Below are 27,762 nucleotides of genomic sequence, written 5' to 3'. Positions count from 1 at the left end.
TACAGTCATAACCATACAGTTACCAGTATTGCCAGATGTACTAATTTTAAGTTACCCATTGGTGGGGTGAAATTTGGAATCTGAGAGAGAAATTCATGTTGTCATTTTAATAACTGTGAGTTTATATTCTGTGGGGAAATCATATCAAATTTAATAATATGGAAAATGTTTATGACAAGTTATATGTAAAAAGCAGCATGCCAAACTAGATGTGATCTAGAATTTGCATGTTTTATATTATACCGTGTGTTTCATATACATATAAAGTGACTGGAAAATACATTGTGAGTTTTAACATTTGTCTCTGGATAATAAGATTGTGAGTGTTTTAAATTTTTCTCCTTCTTGTTTGTAATATTTTTTTTTAATCAGCCCACTTTAATTTTATAATGGGAAAAAGTCAGAAGAAAAAAATGTCATTGACCCTAGGCAACATGGAGTTGCAACTAGTAGCAATTCCTAGCAGTAAAATTTAAGTACTTAGTGAGTATCTACTGTATGCAAGTAGAATGTTTATTATGACGATGATGAAGGGGATAAGCCTTAGGACAAATTAAACAAACACTCAGATTTATGACTTCAAAGAACTTATTTAGGAGATTCAGTTTACATAAAATAAAAAGTGGAATGAAATGGAGGATGAAAAAATTATGATAGTTTCAAGGAAGAAAGGGACCAATATTTATTGAACAGGTACCATGTGTTATCTTTTTAAATCTTTATAAGAAGTCTATGTATTTGGTATTATTAGCTCCATTTTACAGATAAGAAAACAGAGTGAAATAACCTATTCATAGTCCACAGCTAACAAGTGGTGGGAGCAAGATTTGAATTTAGTTCTTTTGAATTCTTTCTAGGACACCAATAGCCAATTACAAGAGGAAGGTGTTGGAAGAAAAGGTAGAACAGGCAAGGAAAGAGTCTCCTAACTCAGGATGAGAACTGTCATGGATGAGATGAAGGGAAAGAAATCTGGCCAGGACAGAAATGTTTTTGTTGTTTGTTTTTTTTTTCCAAAGATTTTATTGGGGAAGGGGAACAGGACTTTATTGGGAAACAGTGTGTACTTCCGGGACTTTTCCAAGTCAAGTTGTTGTTCTTTCCATCTTGGTTGTGGAGGGCTCAGCTCAGCTCCAGGTCCAATTGCCGTTGTTAGTTGCAGGGGGCGTGGTTGACAGCCGCGCTCCAACCAACTAAGCCATCCAGGAGTTCAGTGGCAACTCAGCTCAAGGTGCCGTGTTCAATTTTAGTTGCAGAGGGCGGTTTAGGGACACAGTTCACAGATGATTTTCTAAGCCATAGGGATGGGCTGGAGGAGCATCAGCGCACACTTTTGAGCAAAGAAATAACATAATGAAAATGGTGAAGATTATTTTAGCAGTGATTTGCAACGTTTAAATGTTTAGGAGAGTCACCAAGTCCTCTTAAATCTGTGTCCAGAATTTCTTCTTTATCTTCTCCTTTAATATCGTTACTGCAATGACTAGCTTCCTCCCCAATCTCCCTGGCCTTCAGACTCTTGTTCTTCTCCCTTGTCTTCACTCCTCAAGCCTCAACTTACTTTTATATCAGTGGGTTTCAAAACACTGTATAAAAAATTTTTTTTTCTATTGAGACTCAGTACATGCACATGTATGCACAACAGAAGCAAAAATCTTCACCAAACATTTCTTACTGTTATTATTTGCAATGCATTCTGGCATTCTTCATTCCATTCTGTTCTGCTGTGTTACTGACAAAAAGGATGGTCAAGACCCACTAAATTGACTTTATTATCCACTACTGGATTGAAGGGCATATTTTTATACATGTGTTTATTATTTCACTGCCCACAAAGCATTAACTCATTTTACTCCTACAACAGCCTAATTAAGTAGGGATTTTTATCTGCCTTTTTGTTGAGGACAGTACTAAGGCTTGGAGAAGTTAAATGACTTTCCCATAGGCACAGCTGAGAGACATTTAAGAGAAGTGTTGTTACTGTGTGGATTGTAGCGGGAAGTCGGAGAGAAGGCTTCTTATGTATAATCAATCAGTTAATTCAGGTTTACTGAGCACCTGCCCTGCGCAGCGTACCATGCTAGGACCTGGAAGATGAAAGCGAGTAAGATACAAGCTTTATTGTCTAGGAACTCAAAGCCTGTGAGGAGAATCTTCCTTGGGGGTAATGTAGACGTCTCAAAGAGATACTGGCTTATCACTGAATTTTATTTAATACTGTTTTGACTTTATTAAGTGCCAGTATCAGGGCTGCAGCATCCAAGGGATTAAGAGGTAGAGTAGTTAGGGCAATTTGAGACGTAGGCCTGGGGAGGGGTGGAATAGCAGGGCTGTCAGCATACAGTGGGAAAAATGTGCTTGTGGATGGAGGTGAAAACGTGGAGGTGGTTGGACTTCCGAGTTGGCAGGTTTGTTGAGAGAGAAGAGCAAGGAAGGTAGATGGAGCCTTGGGCAAATGCTGCAACTACATGGTACGGGAAGAAGAGATTTGCTGACAGACAGACAGACAATCAGGTGAAAGAATCAGGAAGACGCTGAGGGGACATGGTTTTCACAGTTTCAGAGAGGAAAGGGAAATATTGTTTCCATGATTAAAGCATGTATTTATCTGAACTCCTAGCTTTCGGCTTACTTCTAGGATGAGAATCTTACTCCCTCATAAACTTCTTAAGAAAATATGCCTGTGTTTTGATTTTTAGGATCATTATGATTGGGGACTTCGTGCTATTAAATCTGTCTTGGTTGTGGCTGGCTCCCTGAAACGAGCAGATAAAGACAGACCTGAGGATCAGGTAATGCAACGCTAATGAGATTTTGTTGAGTGAGTAGCTAAATGGCTTCATACAAATGAAAGTGCATACCTGGATGGTGGGTCATGCATAGCGTGACTTTTAAAACACGTAACATCTATTGTTATTGTAGGATATTTGGAGGACTGTCATTTCTTCTGTTATAAAAGATCACAAGTATTCTTGAGTAAAAGGTTATCAGTGTAGGAAAGAAAATGTAATTTTATAGGTGCTTTCAAAATGTCAGCTACAAAAAATATTTTGGCGGTCATATTCAAGTAATTCCGTAGTCACTGTTTCATTTCCTCTGAGGAACATCTAGAAAATCTGATTAATTAAGTTGGGATATTAATCCTGAAAAAGTCAGTGAAGACATAATGTAATAGAAGAAAGTATATCCGTTTCATAGGATGTCAGTAAGATACATGAAGAATGGAATAGGAAGGTTGATCACCTAGCACTGGGAAATGCTTAGTTGATTTTTCAGAGCTACTAGGGAATTGTCCCTCCTGGGGAAAAACAGTAACAGACACATGTCTGTTTTTCTCTATTAAATAAGTAGTGAGAGTAATGGACATACAGCCTTATATATATACATGCAGTTTGGCTTGAGTAGTTGGAAAATAGATCTATTCCTGTGAGTTTCCTTTTATGCTAAAGGATATTTATTATGTGATTTTCTACTTTTCATTTTCAATCTTTCTCTTCCTCGCCGTCACGGTTCATGACAGGATCAGGATTTTCCTGCCTTTATTTGTTCTCCTGCTGTACTGCCGTCATCGGAATGCTTAACTTTCTGTAAATGTCATCCCGATGAGCAAGTTCCTGCTTTTAATATCTGAAGCGCTCGCTGGTTTTCAGCCCCTATAGAAAAAAAACTGAAACTAAAAATGGTTGAGTTTATTATTCGGAGATTCTCAAAATGTACTTTGAACAAAATGATCTGATGAGCCTGGTTAATTTATATCCTGGAGTTTGAGGATTAAAGAGAGAAGAGCTTCTAATCCTTTTTCAAGATCAAAGCAGATAGCTATTGGTACGGAAGGAACAGGGCCTCCTTGGGAGTCTGAGTTTGTCTGTGGTATCGGGAGAGCCTCCTCGTGTTCTAATGTGTGACCTTGTAAGCATTTAACCGCCCTATAGACAGAACAGTATCGATTCTCATGCTTTAGATATGAGAATTACAAATAACATCTTTAACTGTTTAGCTGATTGATTGTTAGACCTTGTATTGGCTTTTTTATAAAGTGTCTTCTGTTCTCTTTCCTAGGTACTCATGAGAGCATTAAGGGACTTCAATATGCCAAAAATCGTGACAGACGACATCCCTGTGTTTCTGGGCCTGGTCGGTGACCTGTTTCCAGCCCTGGACGTGCCCCGGAGGAGGGCACCGCACTTTGAACAGATGGTCAGGCAGTCCACCGTGGAGCTCCGCCTGCAGCCCGAGGACAGCTTCATCCTCAAAGTAAAAGGAGCATTTATTATACGTGTCATGGCGGCCCTGGGAATGTACAGTGACAGTGACTGTAATGATACTGACCCAAAACGTCATCTTACATATTACACTGACCTCAATATGACCTTCATGTATACTTGACAGCATTCTAATATGGCAATCTTTACTAAATTGACGGTAATGAAATATTTTGTTGTCACGTTCTGTGAGAAGGGGAAAACCCAGAAATGATTAAGTCATGGTTTTAAATACTTTTCCTGGGTTTATAAGACTTCTTGGTTCTTCTTGGTGACATGCACCAAACATTAATTTTGCTCTTTTCTTGCTGGTGGAGAGAAAGGTGGAAATAAAATCATTAGTACACGCATTTAATGGTGAGAAGTGTCTATATGTGTGACATCATCTGACTTATTCAAGGCATGTGCATACACATGCTCAGTTTGGGTGTAGTGAAAACATGGACGTTGAATACCCATCGGATGTCCATTTTAGATATTTTAGAGGATACAGGCCATTACTCAGTTGTAGATGTTGATTGGCCATCTACTGTTTTTGTTCAACACTTGAAGAAGCCACTGATTTTGTAAGTAACCCCTGCCATGTACCTGGTACGACTGTACTTCACTCTGCCTGTGTCAGTGATGCAATGTGTTGTCTTCATTCTCACATCCGTGCTCGATGTTGGAGATTCAGGAGAAACTGTACTTAGCCCTTGACATCTGTTTCAACTTTCCTGGAATATACTGTTGTCAGTGGGTTGTAAGGAAACAATTGGATAAAAATGGCTAGTGGTTTTGGGTTGTTTTTTTTTAATTTGTTTACTGTTTAATCACAAATTCACTAAAGGAGGCCGTTTCGTCTGTAGGTTGTCCAGCTTGAGGAACTGCTGGCCGTGCGGCACTCCGTCTTTGTGGTGGGAAATGCAGGCACAGGAAAGAGTAAGGTACAGTGAAATGCCTGTGAGCTTTCGGCCATGGAAGGGACTTTTTCTTTTTTTTTTTTTTTTTGGCCTATTTTCAGTTCTATTTAAGAGTGCCCTTCAGTGAAGTCCACCATGATTTTGGGTTAGAATCTGAGACTCTAGGACTGTTCTTTGATAGTTGACACTATTTTCCTCTGTATTTGGGACAGGGAGAGAGTAACAAACAGAACATTGTGTTTAAATAGGAAAAGTAAGTTGAGATAAAGCTTGGGCTTTCCACGTGAGATATTTAGCCTCCTACTCGTGCATTTAGCTGTATGCCATCCTATTTTATGCATTTTTCAGGAATACAATTCTACCTCAATTCTTTATCCAAAGGTAACACGTTGAGAGACTCTAGAATAAGATACCTGGATTGCAGGATGGGATTGGTGCTACCCACATTTAACAAGACTGCTTCATCTTTTCCAAGTTACCTTAGATTTGCCTCCCCATATCATGAAGAATACCCACATATTTTCCTTCAATACTTCCTGAGAATATAGCCCTCTATAGGGCCAAAACAAAACTTGAAAAGAAAGGGGGGCAGCAAAAGCCACATTTTTGAGGTCCCTGTTATGAGCTGTGCTAGGTGCGCTCTGTGTGATTTGCTCTGCACGAGGATGGTAGGCTGTGGGTATGATTATCCCCGTGTTTAGTTCACTGCTTGATTTTGCTTGGTCTTACTGACAGTCCTGGCAATGTACTTATTTTCTTGGTTGGCAGACGGTATATGCAGAACTGCCTGCTTTTTAATTCAGGGTGCTTGGGTATAAACATATTTAGTAGCCAATGACTAAAAATAATCAGAGTGAGCATATGAGACTTTAGAGCATGGGTGTACAGAGAACTTGACGGTTCTGTAGTTAGATCCAAAACCCAAATGGATAACTGATAGATCTGTAATTATTTTGTTTGAGTAAGTTTCAGATATGGGCCATGGTTTAAGGAAGGATAAAATTAAATTCTATAACTTTCAGTAGATGAATGGTTTCTAAAAATGTTGTTAGCATAATATTCCTAAGGCATTCAGTTTCTTTTATCTGATCTTCACCGATTCTGTTCTATTCAACCTTTACTTAAGTTGATATAACTAGAGCACTGAAACTCAAGGCTATGTTATTTAAAAAACCATTATTCCAAAGTATTTGGCAGTTGTTTATCAGTCTTTCCGATCCCTCTGAGAAGATCAGGATGCTAAATATCTAAAATAAAGCCACGGCTTTTGGGAGAAAGCAAAAAGGATAATTAGGGCAGATATTTGGGTTAAGGTGTCAATAAATTAAACCGGCACATAGTAAGCATCTATCGTATGAATTCTTATCCTCACATCTACTTTTCCTCAACTCTCTGATCAGAATGTCAGCACTAATGACATTCTGGACCAGATAATTCTATGTCATGGTGGCCGTCCTGTGCGCTGTAGGATGTCTAGCAGCATCCCTGGCCTCTGACCACTAGATGCCCAGTAGCTTGCCCTCTTCCCCCGAGTCAAGAAATCTGCTGTTGAGAACTATGGCTCTAGGTCACTAGGTCTCAAAGCAGGTCCAGACCACGTCATAGGCCTCACCTGGGACCTTCATAGGAATGCAAATCATCAGTCCCACCCCAGACCCACTGAGTTAGAAACCTTGTGATTGGGCCCAGAAATCTGTGTTAACACCGTACAAGTGGTTCTCATGCAGGCTAAAATTTGAAAACAATCTAAATAATACAGGTAGAGTAGATGTTAAAAACATGAACGGGAACACTTATTTCAATATAGTCCTTCACTTTGCACACATGGGGAAAAATCCCAAATGATAGAGTGACTTTCTCTAGTCTACGTTGTTCAAAGAATCAGGGGAACTGATCCTAAGGGACTGCAGCCTTAAATTTTTCAAGATGGTAATGACAATGTGCACATGTAATTTTTTTCCCCGCTCTTTCAATCTTAATGCCTACAGAATATCTAGGAATATATAATGAATAAGGGAAATCCTTCAAAATATTTTGCTTTCCATTTGGCTTACATTAGTATTAATTTTCTTAGCTTTTCCCCCCTTCTCCCCTTCAGATTTTGAGAACACTGAACCGAACATATGTTAACATGAAACAAAAACCCATTTGGAATGACTTAAACCCGAAAGCTGTGACAACAGATGAACTCTTTGGTTTCATACATCACGCTACCCGAGAATGGAAAGATGGCAAGTAGTATTTCCTCTTTTGAAGTGCAAAAAAATTCTTCTTTTTATCCAGGAAACCAGTTCAAGCCAATTTCAGTTCAAGCCAATTTTAGTCATAGCTGTAGATTTACTGTTTGTGTTGGCATTATTGGAGATATAGCAGCTCTAAACAGCATTTATAACCTACAAATTAAAGCTAAATTTGAGTAAGTGATCGATTTGCATTCAGTAGGTTTGTGCTCAGAGCTGTGTATTTTATCCCACATCGGTTATGTCAGGGCTCCATGAAAACCCAGAAAGATGTCAACATGAATGCCTCAGGGAACATTTATAAAGTACCTAATACAAGACACTGAGTTTGAGGAAGGCACTATGGTAGGGACCAGGGACAAAAGTCAATGAGACATGTTTCTTGCCCCGAAAGTATTTGCAGGCAAGCAAACTCCTTGGTTAAAATCTGTTACTACCTCTCATTTCAAAAGATGCACGAATCTTGGGATCATCCTTGAGTCCTCTCTCCCTTTAACACCGTACGTTCAACCTCACAGCAAACGCTATAGGCTTTACCTTTAATACATATTATATTCCAGTATTTCTCCCCTTCTCAGCAGCTACACATCAGTCCAAGCCACCATCACCTCTTGCCTGTAGTCTGCAGTAGCCCCCTTCACTGGTCTCCCTGCAGTTCCTTTTCCATACAGCAGACAGAGGGTGCTCCTCAAAATGTTAGTTCTCTGCTTGCCATTTCCAATGGGTTCTATCACCCTTAGAATCCAACCTCTACCCAAGGCCTATAAGATTCTCTTTGATTAGCTCCTCCTTCCCCATTTCTGACCTCATTTCCTGCACTCTGCCTTCACTCACTATAGTCCATACACTCTGGCCTCCTTGCTCTTCCTTGAACATGCCAAGTATCTTCCCATCACAGAATCTTTGCACTTAAATTCCCCACCATCTGCAACACTACAGATATCTGCATGGCTTCCTCCCTTACCATACTGAAGTATCTGGTCAAATGCCACGTCGTAGACTCCCTGATGACCCCATGTATACAAGCCCTCCTCCGCATTCTCTATCTTTTTACATATACACTATTTCCCTAATTTGTGAGACAGTCAAAACTGACTCTTAGTCTTTTATCTTCTTTTTTTTTTTTTTTTTTCTGAAAAGACTGTGGCAGGGAGGGAATAATATCATTTTATGATGAAAATCTGTGGAAGCCATTCAAATCAGTGATCATTAGAAAAGATTACTGGCTTTTTATGAATCATAGTGGCAGTTTCTACTATATACTGTCACTTTTTTTTTTTCCCCCCACAAAATACTTCGCAGAGGAATCAAAACTTCCCAAAGGCATGCATCAAACCAGTTTTTCTCACCAGGATATTATATATTTGAATTTTGAAAAATCAGCAACTATTAAATACACTGTGTAACACACACGATACTTAGATATGGAGTAATAGCAAAAAGGACTGTGGATTTAAAATGTTTTTATCTATACGTCTTGTGAAGTAATGATAATAGAATGACAATGGCCAGATTTCTCAAAGAAATGTATAGCACTTCTGAATCCGTTAGCTTTAGAATCATGTCCCTTGAATAGTGTTAGAGAAAAATGGAGAAAGGTGAAATAAACTAATATTTGACCTAAAATAGATACTGAAGGTATGTGCATGAAAAAGGATGTCTTCATTTGGTGTAAGTTTTGAGTTTCATGTGTGTTACCTTTTATAAATCCCAACAACTGTTTTTCAAGTAAGGTACTATCACCTTTATTTGACATATGCGGAGCTCAGTCAGAGAAGTTAAGGAACCTTCTCATGGAAGTGAAACTTGCTCTTTGGTCTGGAGCCTAGGTGTAGCTCAAAAGGTATTACAGATTGCCCACCAGAGAGAGGCAGCAAATTTACTTACTTAATATAAGAACTTCCAGTAGAAATAGCACAAATTTATTTTATAAATAAACAGTACTCTTTTCCATTATATAAGATTGTTTACTCATATTTTATAGGTCTCTTCTCGTCCATTCTGCGAGAACAAGCAAATCTTATGCATGATGGACCAAAATGGATAGTCCTGGATGGAGATATTGATCCCATGTGGATTGAGTCACTAAATACTGTCATGGATGATAACAAAGTGAGTAATACCTCAGTGCTCGACCTGAAACATAACACCTGAATATATTAAGAGTTCCATTCACTTGTTGATTTTAATACTAGCTTTTAATCATTAACCTGATGTTCTTTATGTAGTTACTATTTTGATAAGTAGCACTTTCCTGATAATTCTCTTAATTTCACTGTTAAAGAGTTTAAGTGAATACATTTTTCTTGTGTGTATAAATTTAACCACCTACGAAAAGAGCTATGTCTCCAAGAATTTAATTCATACACATCTTACCATTTTCTGACAGTTAGGCATAAATTATTGCATCTCATCTTTGATTAAGTATGGAATACTTAGATAATAAAAGACCAAGTTTGTGCCGTATGTTCTTCGGTGAAACTTAGCTATTGAAATTAGGTAGTTCCTGTACCCACCTATTGAGTATAAATGCATTCCTGAGCGTTTTGCTGGGGTTAATTCAGCCTTCCCAGTGAAACTACAGAGTGATGGTACAGGTCTGTGAGCCACATGTCAGATTCTAAAGAAAGTTTATTTTTTGTGGTATTCAGGCCTTTTCATGTAATCAGCTCTTAGAACAAATGTCTTATATTTCATCATAATCACAGTTATTCAAAGGTTGGTATGAATGAGTCCATGTTGATGAAAGTGTTCCTCAAGGGTGAGTGAACTCCCTCCCCTCAGGGATGCACTGAGAACTGACTGGGGACTGTGAGCTCATAGCCTTTGGCACTTGTACTTGGGGAAGCACTTCCTGTTGTTTTGGTAAATTGGCCTTTTATGCTGTGTTGCGCTGTCCAGGTGCTGACCTTGGCCAGCAATGAGCGCATAGCCCTTACGCCCTCTGTAAGGCTGCTCTTTGAGATTCATCACTTACGGACAGCAACCCCAGCAACTGTATCCAGAGCTGGTATTCTCTATGTGAACCCACAGGATTTGGGCTGGAATCCGTGAGTATTGCTTTAAAAAAAAAAAAAAAATTGTGGTAAAATAATTTGCAACAATATGGATGGACCTGGAGGGTATTATGTTAAGTGAAAGAAGTCAGACAGAGGAAAACAAATACCAGATGATTTCACTTGTATGTGGACTCTGAAGAACAAAATAAACAAGGAAAGAAAACAGAAACAGACTCAGATACAGAGAACAAACTGATGGTTGCCAGAGGGGAGGAGGGCTGGGGAGCTGGGTGAAAAAAGGTGAAAGGAGTAAGTACAAATTGGTATTTACAAAATAGTCATGGGGATGTAAAGTATAGCATAAGGAATATAGTCAATAATATAGTAATAACTATGTACAGTTACAGGTGGGGACTAGATTTATCAGGGGGATCACTTCATAAATTATATAAATTTATAACTACTATGCTGTACACTGGAAACTAATATAAAATAATATCAAATGTCAACTCTAATTGAAAACTAAATAAAAATTGTGGTAAAATATGCATAATATAAAATGTACCATTTTAACCATTTTTAAGTATACAGTTCAGTGGCATTAAGTACATTGACATTGTTGTACAATCATCATCACTATCCATCCTCACAACTTTTCATTTTCCAAACTGAAGCTCCATACCCATTAAACAATAACTCCCCAGTCTCCCCTGCCTTAGCCCCTTTCTACTTTCTTTCTCTATGAATTTGAATATATACCGCTTATAAATAGAGTCATACAGTCATTGTCCTTTTGTGTTGGGCTTATTTACTTAGTATAATATCTTCAAAGTTCATCCATGTTATAGCACGTGCCAGAATTTTCTTCCTTTTTAAGGCTGAATGACATTCCATTGTCTGCATATACCGCCTTTTGTTTATTCACTCATCTGACGGTAGACACGTGGGCTGCTTCCATATTTTGACTGTTGCAAATAATGTTTCTATGAACATAGGCAAGCAAATCTTTCTTTGAATCCCTGCTTTCAGTTATTTTGGGGATATATATACCCACTCGTGGAATTACTAGGTCATATAGTAATTCTATTTTTAATTTTTAGAGGAAACACCATACTGTTTTCCATAGTGAGTGCACCACTTACATTCCCACCAACAGTGCACAAGGGTCCAATTTCCACACATCCTCACCATCGCTTGTTCTTTTCTCTATTTTTTATAATAGCCATCCTAATGGGTATGAAATGGTATCTCATTCTGGTTTTGATTTGTGTTTCCCTAAGAATTAGTCATGTGGAGCATTTTTTCATGTGCTTATTGGCTATTTTAATCTTTTCTTTAGAGAAATGCCTATTTCATTCCTTTGCCTATTTTTAATTCTGGTTGTTTGGTTTTGTTGTTGTTTTGAATATTTCTCTTTTTAATTTCTCTTTTTAATCTTAAGAAAAACTAAAAATGTATATGATCATTTGAAGACAGTATTAGCTGTTAAACTTAAAGCTAATTAATTAGGCTAATTTAAAGATAATTAAATTAACGCCTGTAAGCCTGTCATTTTCAGTTGGTCATAACCCTGTTCTCACCTTGTACCTGTTAAGAACTCAGTATTTGTTGAATAAGTGAATAAATAATAATAGCTTGTATGGAGCATGTAGATATAAATATATCCATTGATGGACATCTATTTGTTTGTATGTGTACATACAATATGCATGCATGAACAGTGGTGATGCTTTGATTTAGAACAAGTTTATTGTGCCCATTCGTTTGCTCTTCACATGCTCACACTTTTCATAATTCATCCTGGTGGTCCCTTGTCACCTCTAGTTTTCCCACTGTGAGCTGTAAAAATGTCAGAGCTCTGCAAGTGAACACATGCTTGTGACTAATGAGCTCCTGTGTCAGGTATCTTCTGTTTACCCCTCCACCTGGCTCTGTGCCCCACAGCCTGTGGTGTGGACCTCGTCACCGGGCTCCTTGCCCTCTGGCTTCTGGCTGGTATGACTAATGAGGAGCCCTGGCAGGAAATGGGAGGGAGCGAAGAGATGAGGTCAGGCTATTTATTCCCCTGGCTCCTCCCTACAGGGTCACATCAGGATGACTGTGTCCCTCAGCGGCAGGTCACAGCTCCTCTTCAATCTCTCCCAAAGATTCTTTCCTTCCAGGTTCTGGTAGTCCTTCATTGTGTCCCTGCAGACATAGATGCAGTAAGTACCGTTCCTCAGTTATTACCCCATGATACAGCACTCTCCCTTCCAGTGTCCCTGCTCTCTGCCCACACCTTTTTTCAGGAAAGCTGTGGGGTGATATCTGTTCCCTCCAGACACCTGACGGATGCACTTCTCCAGGCTCTTTGTTCTTTGAATGGATTTGTTCACCACAAGTCTCGTACCTTAACTCTACAGCAAAGGAGAAGCATGCCCAGGCTTTTGTGTTTAACAAAGCTTTATTGGATTTGGCTGGGGAAGGAGTGATTTGTAAAAGTCTAAAATGGAGATTCCTTCCTGGGCTTCCAGCTCCTTTCCCCAGCTAGGATTCTGACCCTCTCCTAGGATGCTTCTCTTGGTTGGGGGCTAGCTGAAGGCGAATCTCCAGTATCCCTCCACTCCCCCCATACAGAGAGCAGAGGCAGTCCTTGCACCCCATTTCCTTCTGGGGACTCCTCAACCCCAGTGAGTGTCACAGTTCCCAAGGTCTGTGTAATCTAATCTCAATAACACCATGTGGAGATCTGTGTTAACAAAAGCTATCTAAATCCCTGTTTAAAGCGGAACTTTTATCTGGTGAGTCAAAGGTCACAGGTTGGCTAAAGAGACACCCAATTTGCATTCCTAAGAAAGTTAAGTCTGTTTTCACTATTGGATTTTATTTTTATGGAGATTTTTGTTTTATCCAAGATCCATGGGTAGGTTTTGATTTTCATGTGTATGACCAAAGGTTCCACCCAGGTCATTATCCAAAATAATGGGAATCTTTTGTAAAGGATATTTTTATATTTTCACTTCCTACTGTCAGAAACTTTCAGCGAACTACTGAAAAAAGTGGCTATTTCCTGTTGGGGCGTGTAGTTTTTCACTTCCCCTGGATAACTTAGTATCTTACTTTAATGTCATAATACTAATAATGTGATAGCTTTACATGTATTGACTCATTTAATCCTTAATTACCTTGAGATCAATATAATGATTAATGCAATTTTCCAAACTGTTGCTGAAAAATGGGTTCTTGGCTTACGCTGCAGGAAAGAATTCAAGGAAGTACCAAATAAACCAAGCAAGAGTGGATTTGTTTAAAAAAAAAAGAAAAAGAAAAAAAAAGGAGATAGTACACTTCCAAGATTGGTGTGCGAGCGGGCAGGCCCAAAGAAGAGCAAGTGCCCTGAAGAACAGAGGCTTAGGATTTTATTAGAGTATTCAAGATTTAGGGGTGGTACATAGGCGTTCCCAGGTGCATCCTGACTGCTCCTTCCTGTCAGGAGGTGGGATTACCTTGTCTTACTTGGCCCTTGTCAGCACTGCCATGGCAACACAGGGGGTGGAGACTTTTTCCTGCCCACAAGGCTAATAGTATTATAATCCATTACAATTAGCTGAAGTTCACTTTGAGGGGCAAGATGGCATTCTGGGTCTGTTCTCAGTCACCAACATCTAGTTCTGGCCAGTTTGGTAGCTGTAACTTTTCTTAAGAATGACCTCATCTCCTCCTTCGTCTCCTCTTCCTTTCTTCTTCTCCTCCCCCGTCCCTCTGAACAGCCCTATTCTTTCTGCCTAGGGTAACAAAGCCAGGATCATAGTTCTTGATTTCCCCTAATTTTTAAATTTGAAAGTGTTATAAATTATAGGAAAGTTGACAAGTTAGTAGCACCCTTTTAACCGTGTACTCTTTTCCTTCAATGGTCAGTTGTTACCATTTTACTATATTTACTCTCTCTCTGGCTGTACATATGCTTCTCTCACAGGCATATAGAGACACATTCATTTCCTACTTTTATTTTGCGGAATGATTTCAAAGTAAATTGGAGACACTAAGACACTTCATCCCTAAATACTTCATTTATCTCCTAAGAACTAGCATATTCTCCTACATAAACACAGTCCAGTTTAACATACCTAAGAAATTTATTCTTGATACAGTTATCATCTGAGTATTTTCTAGTTATTTTTTTCAAATTTTCCCAGTTGCTCCAGTAATTTCCACTGTAGATTTTTAAAAAATCAAGTATCAAAACAAGGATCATGCATTGCAACTACTTGTCTCTATTATCTTCCCTAATCTAGAATATTCCCCCACCTCTTTTTTAATGACATTTACATTTTTAAAGAGAACAGCCAGATGTCTTGAAGATTGGCCTGTTGGTGGTTGCAAAGCAATGATTACCTGATTCAATCATTCTATCTACATATATTAGATGACACTTTTCGGTAAAGAACGTTTCCTTTTCTTCTCTCCCTCCTGTCCTCCCTTTCTCTTTTCTTCCCTTTCTTTTTTGGGTAGTCTCATTTTCTATTTATGGCTTCGTTTCTTTTAGTTCAATGGGAAATAATTCATCACCCACATTATTCTTTTGTATGTTTAAATTGTCCCAGATTTTGCCAGCAGGAGCCCCTTCAAGCCAGCTCCTTCTGTGTTCTTTTTTTTTCGAGCATTTTGTTTTCTGGTTAAACAAGACACCTCTGGCTTATCTTAGACTTTCTTTGCCCTAGGCCTGATTCAACCATTTCTCCAAGGAGCCAGAAGAAATGGCTTTTTGTATAAGGAATGGTATTTAGAATCAACATAGGGATGGTAGGTGTGCTCATTACCACTGGTATGTCACTGCTCCTGGGCCTTTTCAGTGAACAGAATTAGGAAATGTATTTTTTTCCCTTCAAATAGTGAGAATAAAGGAAGCATATCCTTCTAACTTCTGCCATTTTTCCAGGTCTGTGATGGAGAACCTGATGCTTGCTGTAAGGGACATATTATAGAGCGCTCTGATGAATTAATTACTGCTGTGTCCTCTATGACAGATTCCAACCCCAGACTATTCACTATTACCTTTTTTTAAAAAAGAAAAGTTTTCAGAAGCTTGAAAACTGCCTACCTAGATAGTTTTCAAACTACAGGGTTTTAGACTTCATGTGAAACACCTATAGCATGCCTGGAGAAGGGAAGAGAAAAAAAACAAACCAAAAAAAAAAAAACAGAGGTGATTATATGGAACATGTTTGCAAATGCTGAAGAGACAAAGATTCTCCGTTACAGACCTATTTATTGGCGTTAAGGTGGTGTATTAAGACATCATAAAGTTGCTCTTGCCTGAGCTGGTAATCTTTTTCAGTCGTATGTCATAGGATACCAGTATGTTTCATTTGGTCACGTTCAAATCTGTATCATTTTTAAAAAATCATAAGAAACCTTTTTATAAAGTAAGGTGGAATGAATTGCCAACAAATACAGATCTGTATCTGTAGTTTTTGCCATTGCTGAAGATAATAGTTTCTCCTTTTAAACTTGCTGTCTTTTAATATGTGTTTTTATTCCAAACTATGAAAATTTAGCAGGAATGTACACATGAAATCACAAACTTTCCATATTTAACAATATAGGCTTTTTTACTCCCTATGCTATATGGTGTGGTTGATCCTTAGCAGAAGTCATTTGGGGGCCATATTGGGGGGCAGGATCAACTCTTACCATGGTCCCTGGTTTGGTTGAACTCACTTCCTTATTTGTGGAGGTAATTTGTACAATGGCATCATTTGCTTGTGGGCCTGGTAAATTTTCTCTCAGAGAGACTTTGGCTACTGCCGAAGTGGGTCAGTGAAGTAGCTATTACCAGCCCTCTCCAAGTGCAAAGCCCATTTCCCCCTTCTGAGGCTACGGCTCCTGGCTATCCCTGCATAGCCCTCTGCTCCCACAGAGACAAGGAAGAGCCTTTGCTGGGAGGTGGGCATGCAATCTGTTGTACCCGTCAGGGTGCTGACTGCCAACTCTTGCGCCCTGTGCGACACTCCTACCTTTATGACACAGAGAGGCAGCATCTGGACCTGAACCCAGTTCTCCCAAGTCCAACAACTCTGTGCTAGTGAGTAATGTTGATTGAGAATTTATTATACGGCAGATGTTAATCTAGACACTTTATGCATGAGGACTCATTTAAGCCTCAGAACAACCTTAAAGGGTCTGTATTATCATCCTCTCCAATGACAGATGAGAAACCTGAGGCACAGAGATGTTCGGACCTCCCAAGGTCATGAGGTTAAAACATGGTGGCGCTGGGATGCAGAGCCAGGGAGTCTGACTTTAGAGTTCCATCTCCCTGAACCATTCCCCTCCCATCCCCTGCAAACAGTAAGCTCTGGATTTCTCTTCTGGCAGCTGATGTACAGTAAAATGAGCAGCTGAGGAGTAGGTGTGGCCTCCATGCCTTTGTCCTCAGTAAATAGTACTTGTTTTCCATTCTTCCGTGGTGCTTACTGGCACCACCACCTAGAGATGCTCTCTCAAGTTGCCTCATGAACTAGACTTCCACTGAAAACTTCCTCTTGGACCGGGATGAGTTTTGACAGTTGATATTTTATGAATCTACCAATAGTGTAAAGGTAGTAGAATATTTAATGAAACCCTTTTGTGAGGCCTGGTGAAAATCAAAGGGAGCCTTTTATAAGATAATGATCTTGCCTTCATTTCTTCTGATTTTGAAAATGGGACATCTGTTTTGCTTAAAGGAAGGTAGAGCTATAACTGGTTTGGTCCCACTGCTTCTCTGCTGGCAGCTAAATATATTTATTATCACTGCTTCCTATTTGACGAGAACTTTTTGAGCAATATTTTTTATTTAACATTGTACAGTTTCTCCTCAGAGACTACTAAGGATGCTAAGTCATGTTTCTTTTTATTAATTAGTATTATTTTATTCATATGTTAGAGGTGTTAGTGTATCAACATTGATAACATTTTATAAGCTTCAGATTAACACACATATACTCAAGCATGAGATACCATTTCGGAGCCACTTACTGGAAATACATTATCAGCTATCAGGCTAGCGTTCCATTCCGTCCAGTGGGAAAAGGGGGACTTTGAAATCGCCTCTATGGAATTTTCACCTTTTTATTTGTAACTGATGTCTCATTACTAAATAATTGATGCCAAGATTAATCCAGAAAAATCCCAAGCTGTTTTCATAGATAAGGCCTACCCTATGAGAACAGTTTCAGTCTTCTAGGAAACAACAAACTGTACCTCCTTACAAATGCTCAGTAATGTCATACTTATACCTTATTATGTTTGACTTCTACGTGCTATTAGGAGTTTCTTTCACATTCTTTTCATTAAGGTAAAAATGGCCACTAAAACAAGGCCATTTTAAAGGGTCATTTAAAAATATTTGCAGTTTGAGAAATAGAAAGAACTCACTGACTGAACATGATCCTGAAGTATTGCACCAAGCTGTGTGGAAGGGAGAAACTTTAGACCTGGAGGAATTCTGCTTCTCAAGCCTAGGCTCAGTAAAAGCTTTTCTGTTCTTTTGCAGGTATGTGGCCAGTTGGATAGACAGAAGGCAGCATCAATCAGAAAAGGCCAATTTAACGATTCTTTTTGATAAATACGTTCCCGCGTGCTTGGATAAGCTGAGAACAAGCTTTAAAACCATCACTTCAATTCCAGAGAACAGCTTGGTGCAGGTGTGTCTTTGGTAACGTCGTAACCTGATATGGTCTGTGGCTCGATCAAGACAACAGAGTTTGCTTGCTCAAGGAGATGGAAAGATTTCTGGAGTTGTTAGATTTATCCAACCCTGGTCCTCTAGCCCGAAAGTTCTCCAGTGCTTTTGTCTACCCTCTATCACATACCTATCGCATGCTATCGTCATCCAGGTTCGTGGTCTCTTGCACAAGGTTGTGAACTAGAGGGTTGAAGCCACCTTTCACTCATTTTCATATCCCCAGAGATTTACATAGTTTCTAGCATATAGTAGATACCGAGTGTGTCTTTATTGAATTATGTGTTCTTCCCAAATATATTTGAATAGAATAAGGAAAGTTGTAACAGCTTTGTTTATTTGTCTGTTGGCTAATTAACTGGTGCTCAGTATGTTTTATTGAATACAACAGATTCATGCAATTAAAGATGTTGGCCAGTGAGTAAGAGAAAGCCTCTGAGCTCTACTACTTAGATGTCACCACCCTCCGGCCTTTCACTTCTTCCTCCCTTTCTTTTCTTCCCTTCCCCCAATTATTCCTAGAGTCAGTCCAGTCTAGAGAGAGCATTCATAATATTCCTGGGATACATTTTTGCTTCAAATGCTCGTTGTGGGACAGCTGGTAAGAGTGAAGGGGATATATGATACCCTTGTATGGAAGTGAATGAAAATAATTTACAGCAATGAAGCTTGTGATCTTAACCTCAGCATGAAGAAGAACTATCCTCAGCCTTTACAAGTATAAAACTTCGCAAACAGTTTACAATTAGAAACCTTTTTTTCTAGAGGAGCAAAATTGGTTTTAAAGTACCTAGTTACCATTAAGTTACTATGTTACCAAATTTGTTTGAAGCTCAATTAGAAATAGTCACACGCATAATAAGGAGAGAAAGTTCAGGTTTTTGGATAATTCACCCAGCAATTAAGTAAACGATAGTCTTCAACAGTAATTATCTGAGGTGTAATTTATCACTGAAAGCAGGTCTGAATTTGTTCATAATGAATTAATTATGTGGTTAGCCTAATTAGACTTCCTCTGGTGTAATACTTGCAAAAAGCATGGTCATGTTCTTTTTCAAGTTGACTTGTGTATTTGTGTGATTCTCTGTGGTGTGAACTTTTTCATTCAAGAGTAGTGTGAAAATAGGTCAGTAGGAATTAATATGACTTTTGCTCTCACTTCCTCCTTTTGTAGTATTCAGAAATAGCATTTTATCGCTAACTTCTCTTTCACTCTTTCATACAATAGTCTCTTTTCTGTGATTACTTATGAGGCCAGGAATTTGAGACAAAACTGGGTATAAAAGAGAATAGCTTAAAATGACTACTTTAAGAAATTCAGGTGTTATGTTTTCCAATATAGGAAACTTCTTTCATGTTAGTAAGATGTGTTAATGCGTTCAGAATTTGCACCAAGATATGATTGCATTAATTGCTGACACAGAGCTCAAAATGTTTGCCAAGTACTGTGTTTGGGAGAAAACAGAGAAAGCATATGCGTTGCTAGAGTGTTCCGTGTAGTGGAGAACTTAACATTGAGACCTTTCAGTCTTTTTTGTTTTGATTCAAACAGTTCCTTAGACCAAGATGGCTTCTGCTCAGAAATAGCAAAGCCTCAGAATTTTATTTTTCTTGATAACAAGTTGGTGAATTTTATTCTATTGGAAGATGATTTTAAATTGGCAAACGTGGCACAATATAAAAATACTAGACATCAAGAGAGAAGATTAAAAAACATAAGAGGAGCTCAACGATTTCAAGTAAAAGCATTTCCAAGCTATTTCCAGGACCCATTGTCCATGTTCCCATGAATTTTCCCCATGTTTCATGGCTGCGAGGGAAGGGCACGCACATAATCCTGACATACTTCGTTATAATTTGCACTGCTATATATACGTGATAGTAAGGAAAATCTTTTGCTGCCTCCAAAAATTGGGGGAAGGGTATCATGAGTTTTGAGGGTTTGTGACCACGCTAATTAATGACAGCTATTTTTGTATGTTAGAGAATTAGCTTAAAAACATGTTTATGACTGGTTATTATTTCATACGGGAAAGGCCTTTGCAGCAACCACGTTCTCCCCATTATTGACCTGATAGCCCTAAACACGGGTATGTTTCAGACCAACAGAGCACACGGCCATTTCACCTGGACGCGATGGAATACAAGTTCCTGAAGAGCATTTCTTCCAAGGCTAAACTTAGTCTGGTGTCCAAAAATATGCCACAGGCTAAGGCTACCAGTCCGACTTTCTAAATTTATGACAACAGGTGGGAAAAACGGCTGCCAAAGCACTAAGGGAAAGTGGGTTATCTAAATGTCCAACAAGAGGGCAATCATTAAATCAGCCTTTCCATCCAGTGGAATCTTAGTTAGTCATTCCAAGTGATGTTATAGGCCCATACTTACTGGTAAAGAAAGGTGTCTTTAGTTTGTTTTTGAGTGAGAAAGTGGGCTATAGAATACTCTGTGTAGTCTGACTCCCTGTTTATAAAAAGAGCATGGACATATCCCCAATATATTTTTTTTAAGCTTGTATGTATTTTCTGTTTGTTACAATGATTATTAATTGGATAATTTAAGATTTTAGTTTTTTTCATTGTTTGTCATTACTTAGAAGATCAATTTGGTAAGAAGTGGCAACGGTTTTCCACCATTAACACAGAAACCCAAGACAATAATTTTTGTCTCTTCCAATGCAGCAAATCACAGAGTTGGGAAAAATTATATAATCTCATAAGAGTAAAGTGGATTTGCTAGTAAGTCCTGTGAATATACTCCACTATTTTAAAAAAAAAAAAAATGTTACCCTAAGTGAATGGCTATTTCTTGTTCTTTAGACTATTTGTGTTCTTCTGGAATGTTTGTTGACTCCTGAAAATGTACCTTCTGACAGCCCAAAAGAAGTGTATGAAGTCTATTTTGTTTTTGCTTGTATCTGGGCATTTGGAGGCACTCTGGTACAAGATCAGGTATGTTTAGAAATAGGTACAGAACCGGCATTATTTTGGGGAGAATATTGTAATACGTGCTCCATATGCTTTTGTTATATTGTCATAAATCTGTCCTTCTTACCCTGCTTCCTCCTAAGCCTGTACATTGTCCAGTGCAGCTCATCCAGGCTGATTCTTCTAACCTTGGCTGACAACCCATAGCCTTCCACCAGATCTTACTTCTCAGCTCAAGGTCCTGTGTTTCCACCTGCCTCTAGAGCAGTGCCAGCATCATGCTATTCCACAGACAGCTCTCCTCTGCCCCATCCCCCAAATTTGCTCTTCCTCTTTTTTCTTTCTTCAGGCATGCTCACAATCCTCTTAGTCGTTCCAGTTTAAAACTTGAGAGACGTCACTCTTCCTTATTTGTATGTCTGATGGTCATCAGATCCTTTCAGTGTCCATTACAAAATAACCATTTAGTCTGTCCCCTCTTCTCCATCCCTACAGCCTTAATTCAGAAGTGTCTTTAGATTGTCCTGGGCTGTCATGGTGTCTTAGCTTGGGCTACCACAACAAAATACCATTCACTGGTTGGCGTACACAATGGAAATTTACTTTCTCTCAGTTCTAGAGGCTGGACGTCCAAGGTCAGGATGCCAGCATGGTCAAGTTCTGGTGAAGACCCTCTTCCTGACCTGTGTCCTCACATAGCAGAGAGAGAAAGATGAAAAGCTTTCTGGTGTCCCTTCTTGTAAGGCATTAATCTCATCCTGAGGGTTCCACCCTCATGACCTCATCTAAACCTGGTCGCTCCCCCAAGGCACCACCTCCAAGTACCATCACACTGGGGATTAGGGCTTCACCATATGAATTTTGGGTGGACACAGTTCAGTCCATAGCCCACAATAGCCTTCAAATTGGTTTCTCTGTCTCTAGTTTCTTCTTACCTCTAATCAGTCTCACACATGATTCCCAGGGTTGTAGTCAACCCCAGGCCAATTCTTTTCCATTGGTCTTTCCTTCAGCCTAAGTGAAACTATCATGTCTGCACAGCCTTCTTGTATACCCCATGTGTGGCTTCTGATGTCTTTTGGACAAACACTTGAGACAAGACCTTGCACAAGAGTATGCGTGGACACACACACACACACACACACACACACACACTGCTAAAACTTGCCAAAGTACAAAGTGGGAGTTTTTCACCTTGAGAGATGTGGACGTCTAATTTCCACCATGCACCTCTCTGTATAGATTTTCTCATGTATTCTTTGCAAGAGTTCTTTAAGGGTATCTTCATGGTGCGGATAATGTAAAGCTCAGAGAGGTGAAGTAACTTGACTAAGGTTACATTGATAGGAAGTGATATCCGGATTCCCACCCATGCACGTCTCCAAATGCCACACTTTCCAGAATACTCAGGATCTCTCCTGGTCTTGGTGTTTCGACGGTACTTCTCAGTCTTTGCTGAAAATCGATGGCACACATTTTCCAGGCTTCACCAGATATTTCCAGATATAAACAGGGAATTTAAATGGGAAAGCATCACAACCAAGAGTGACCCATATTTCTGTTGGTTTACTCACTATAGGTCCTAAACTAAATGGTTGCCATAACCTGTGACCCAGTTCTTCTTCTTGTACTAGGTTACCATACATCGTATCTATAAATACATTTGGTGCTCACTTGGCCTCCTAGGTCTTATTTTGACCCTTCTCGGAAGCCGCATTTCTTTCTGTTATCTCCAAGAGCTTTCTAAAGAATAACAACCCTTAGCTTTGAGTCGAAGTCAAGAATCAGTGTTGGGTGATTTCATGTGGTTTTTCTCAAAAGCACCATTGACAATGTGTAGGTTTCTTCTTTGTGGAGGCCACAGATTGAGTCTACCCCTCTGCTCAACACCCCCATGGTTTTCTTTTCAGTGTTCTCCCCGAGGCTTTTCCTTTTCTAGGACTGTAGAACCAGGAGAAATCGCATGAGTGGGATGTTGACAGCTGAGATCTTTCCGCTCCTGATCATAACACCTCACTGTCTTTCCAGACGATCCTCTTTTCATCTTTCCAGTTTCCAAACCTGACAGCCTTCAAGCTAGAAGTTGGGCATCACCACGGTCACCTTCCTGTCCCAGACACTTTCTCCCTAATTAATAGTCCACTTTATCATCATCGTTTTTGAATTGTCAAAAGGGGTCTAACTATGTATGACGCATTCAAAAGAAAGGCTGGGAAGTTGGGAACTTGATGAAGCAGCCATAAGAAATATTCTTAGGACAGTCCAACCAATTGGAGTGCAAGGAATAAAACTTTTTTTTTTTTTTTAAAGACCCTATATGTATAGATACAACGATCCTCCTCCTTCTTTTGCAAAAAGGAACTGAAACTTAGCCTGCTTAAAGACACACAGCTCATGTCTGAGCCAGATTCAAATGGCAAAAAAAATGACTCAGGACCTGTGTTCTTAATCCAGGCCATTGCAAACAACTTCCAAAATAGGGCTTATGTCAAGTCTCCCTGAGCTCCCATAAACTGCATTGTCATTTCTCAGTTGGCTTCTGAAGTAACCTTGTCACTGGTCTGTCTGCTTCTATACTTGCCCATAATCCATTATCCACTCAGCAGCCAGAGTGGTTTTCTGAAATGTAAATTGAATTATGTGATATACTCCAGGATTTAAAACACTTTAACGGATTCCTATTACTTTAAAGATAAAGTTAAAAATTGTAATACTATTTCCAATGCCTCTGGATCTGTTCCTGCCTGTCTCTGCCTACTTCTTCCTCCCCCTCCCTCCCTCCCACACCACCAGCTGCACTGGCCAGTTTCTTGAACACAGCAAATTACTTCATACCACAAGATCTTTGCACATGCTGACCTCTTCCTGCTTCCTGGAATGGTCTGCTCTGTAATCTGTGCTTGTTCTCAGAGATGGCTTCCCTGAACATCCAGTTAAAATAGATTCACCCCTGTTGTTCTCACTTATAGCAAACTTGGCTTTCAAGTCACCTATTTACTTATTTCTGCATTTATTGACTTAACCTCTGCTAGTATCATGTTTCCTTCTTTATCTTTCCCATAAATTCTGTGAGGGCAGAAACATTATTTGATTTCTTTCCCACTATAGAATCACTGCATTTTGGTTGAGTGAACTAATGAATCAAAAGTTTGTCACCAAAATCATTTTGCTGAAACAGTGGTTAGGCAGAACAAATTTTGATGTAAAGTAGAAGTCATACGTATTCTGCCTACAGAGAGGGGTGCCAGGTAAGTAATACCTTGTGAACCAGCTTGAATCAAGACCAGCTTTTGTAGGATAACAAAATATCCTGTGCCTCCAATGAGAAAATAGCTTAAGTGAGCCTAAACTCATTAACACTTGAGTGGTGGTATTTAGGAGCACAAACTTGTTCGGAAGATGGGGCAAGCTCTCTCTGCTACGACTGATCTTCCCTCTCAGCCCCGATCACAATCTCCTATCCTCCCGCCATCCTGTCTGTCTCTACTCTTGTGTGTGTGATCAGCCTAGTACAGACAGGAGGTCATAGTCCAAGGACAGAAGGATAGCAAAGTAAAAGCAGGTTTAAGAATTTTTCTGGAGAAAATGGGAGTTGAGGTCTTAGATAAGTATGAGATTGCTGGATGCAATGGATACACACAGTGTTCTCAGAATTCACCAAAACTCACTAGGCCTGGTTGTCCTGTGGCTAGAATGGTTTGCTAGTTGCTGGTACACAGTTGCCATTCCCCCCAATTTTCTGAACCCTAATCTACCAGCAAAAGGCTTGCACCTATCATCATAAAAACAAGGACCTTCTAGCAAGGAAAGCCTGTTTCCTGCCACTATAATTCTCTCTAGAGGACAGGAGTTTGTCTCTGTGGAGTTTTCAGCTAGACCACTCAGTTGTGCCCTGCCAGAACACCAAGTCCATGCCTTTCGTCACCTCTCCAGCCCTCATGGCAGTGGTTCCCCGGTTTCGAATTTCAAAGATCAACGAAGTTTTACTAATGACTTGAAGGAATGAAATAGGGTTACTAACTATTTATTTTTCTAAATAAGGGCATTTATAAAAATGACCATTTATTCTCACCATGATTTTATAAAGGAAAGGGTATTTTAACACCAAAAGGTCCCGGAAGGCTATAAACTCAAAGAAAGGACCTAGCATGGTAATTTGTATAATAGCTCCTTGTTAAATTGAATAACCCAGGGGTAATCTAAGGTGCACCTAACCTTACCTTACTTTATAAGTTAATAATTATTCCAGAACATTTGTACCTGATGGATGGATGGCAATTACAGCTTTCTGCCTCTCTGACATTATCACTTATTATAGCTTACTTGTAGTTATTTCTTTCTCTTGGGTCAGTTATTCAATCCCATTTGTAATTATGACTCTGTACGCTGCAACACTGTGTGTTCAGCAAGATTTGGAGGGGGCTTGTGTGTGTTCAGAATTATCTTTAAGTCTGTAACAAGGACTTCTCTCGTTCTCTTTAGCTTTCTGGTTGTCAAGCTGAATTCAGTCGGTGGTGGCATAAAGAGATGAAAGCAGTGAAGTTTCCATCCCAGGGAACAATCTTTGATTATTATCTGGACCACAAAACTAAGAAATTCTTGCCTTGGGCCGATAACATCCCCAAATTCACTATGGATCCAGACGTACCTCTGCAGGTAGGTGTGTGAAACATAGAGACTTTCAAGCTGATTTGAGCCTTTGTTTGTTTGTTTGTTCTTCAGCAGTCTTTCTTTCCCCCTGCCTGATGGGTAAATTATTGTTGGTAATGGTCAGCATATATGTATTTCCTGTGAGAGAAGAATCTCGGTTATAGAAACAGTCAGTGAAATAGCTCTTAGGTTGCTGCAACCTCTTTTTAAAAATTTCAACTTAGTTCTATGGTAACAGCTTTCTTTATATTTTCCTAGAAACATTATGAGTTGTATTAAAAGTTAGAGGCGTATTTCTATAGTTCAGTGATTCTTCTTCCTGACCTTATTGTAAATTTCTTAGATAGCCAATTTACGTATAACTTTCTTTCAACCCCCCACCCCAAGCCATCAAGTGAATGTTTAATCTCCCCAACTCATGTGTTTCATATTTACATGGCAGCTGGCAAATCTCCATGGATCTTTCTCTTTTTTAAAATTATTTTTCTTCATAGACTGTGCTTTTACATTTCTCTTATGTCAAATTATTTTTTAGTCATCTTCTAATTTGGTCTCCATCTGTTTTCATTTTCATTATATTTCTTTCTCAAACTCATCATTCTGTTTCATGTCAGAACTTATTATTTCAAGTAGTGCTATATGAATGCAATACAGGTGATTTTTATGGCATTACTGAGGAGGCAGCTAGAGGCAAATGAGAAAACCCAATGTATTAGTTTCCGGGAGCTGCTATAACAAAGTACCACAAACTAAGTGGCTTAAACAACAGAAATTGTTTCATGGTTCTGGAGGCTAGAAATTCAAAATCAAGGTGTCGGCAGAGTTGGTTCCTCCTGAGGACTATAAGGGAGCATCTTTTCCATGCCCCTCTCCTAGCGTCTGGTGGTTTGCTGGCCATCTTGGTATTCCTTGGTGTGTGGCAGCAATCTCTAATCATCACGTGGCTTTTCCCCGTGTTTGTGTCTCTATATTCAAATTTCCCCTTTTTATAAGAACGCCAGTCATATTGGCTTATGGACCTATTCTGTTTGTATTAATGTGCTAGAACTGCCATGACAAAATACCACAGACTGGGCGGCTTGAACATTGGAGATTATCTCAGTTCTGCAGGCTAGAAGTCCAAGATTGAAGTGTCGGCAAGTTTGATTTCTCCTAAGAATTCTCTCCTTGGCTTGCAGATGGCCACCTCTGGCTGTGTCCTCACATGGTCTTTTCTCTGTGTGTGTGTTTCCCTGGACACTGTCTCCAAGTATGTCCAGATTTTCTCTTCTAAGGACACCAGTCAGATTGGATTAAGGCCCACCCTAGCAGCCTTGTTTTAACTTAATCACCCTTTTAAAGATTATTTCTAAATGCAGTCACATTCTGAGGTACGGGGCATTAGGGCTTCCACATAGGAACTTTGGGAAGACACAATTCAATGTGTAACACCTAACCATGAGGAAATTTATTTCACAAACTAGAAATTCAGAGGTAGGATGGCTCCAAGACTGATTAATTCTGCGACTTGGTGATATCACCAAGGATTCAAATCTTTCGAATTCTATGCTCTGCTCTTAACACTCGCTTCATTTTAAGACTGGTATCCCTCCTGGTCTTAAGATGGCTCTGGTGGCCCTGGGAGTTACCTTCAGAGGGAAAGGAGACTTTCTCATGTCTTTTTATTAAGAGTAAGGAAACGTTTCTTAGAAGCCCTAGAGCAGAGCGCCTCCTGTATCTAATTTCCAGGGATCATGTGCCAGCCCTAATGCAGTCTCAGGCCAGGGTACTGGGGTGGCTGTGGTTGGCTCTGATGAATCACGCCACTGCAGGAATCACACCACTACAGGGGTGGGGCAGAGCTTCCCCAGAAGCACGTGGCTGTGTGGAAGAGGCATGGAGACTTGAACAAAGTGGGAGCTCTGACAGGAAGGAAGGCATGTAGGAATGGGTGTTGGGAGACAACAGCAATGTCTGCTCCACCTGCTTCATATATTTTGAAAACTCTGATTGCGCTCAATCTCCTTAGACTTCACCTACCTAGCAGTATTATCTAGCTGGTGGAAAGCTGCTAATCCGCAACTAACCAAAGACCAAA

At 39.5% G+C, this 27,762-nt stretch overlaps 1 protein-coding gene across 1 annotated transcript in view; it reads left to right on the top strand.

Moving 5' to 3' along the window:
- The window catches only part of DNAH11 (dynein axonemal heavy chain 11), a 287,546-nt gene that overhangs the window by 111,647 nt on the left and 148,137 nt on the right, over nt 1–27,762 (top strand). Inside the window, exons 37-45 of the mRNA XM_088797701.1 lie at nt 2,700–2,792; nt 4,060–4,254; nt 5,111–5,188; nt 7,263–7,395; nt 9,389–9,516; nt 10,306–10,454; nt 17,920–18,070; nt 20,928–21,059; nt 25,518–25,691. Of these exons, the coding sequence (XP_088653827.1) occupies nt 2,700–2,792; nt 4,060–4,254; nt 5,111–5,188; nt 7,263–7,395; nt 9,389–9,516; nt 10,306–10,454; nt 17,920–18,070; nt 20,928–21,059; nt 25,518–25,691 (1,233 nt within the window). The remainder of the gene's footprint in view (nt 1–2,699; nt 2,793–4,059; nt 4,255–5,110; nt 5,189–7,262; nt 7,396–9,388; nt 9,517–10,305; nt 10,455–17,919; nt 18,071–20,927; nt 21,060–25,517; nt 25,692–27,762) is intronic.

Source organism: Rhinolophus sinicus, chromosome 4 (genome assembly GCF_057876585.1).
Source record: "Rhinolophus sinicus isolate RSI-liver-muscle chromosome 4, RSI-T2T, whole genome shotgun sequence".
NCBI classification, from domain to species: domain Eukaryota; kingdom Metazoa; phylum Chordata; class Mammalia; order Chiroptera; family Rhinolophidae; genus Rhinolophus; species Rhinolophus sinicus.
This window is presented reverse-complemented; position numbering and strand designations above follow the sequence as displayed.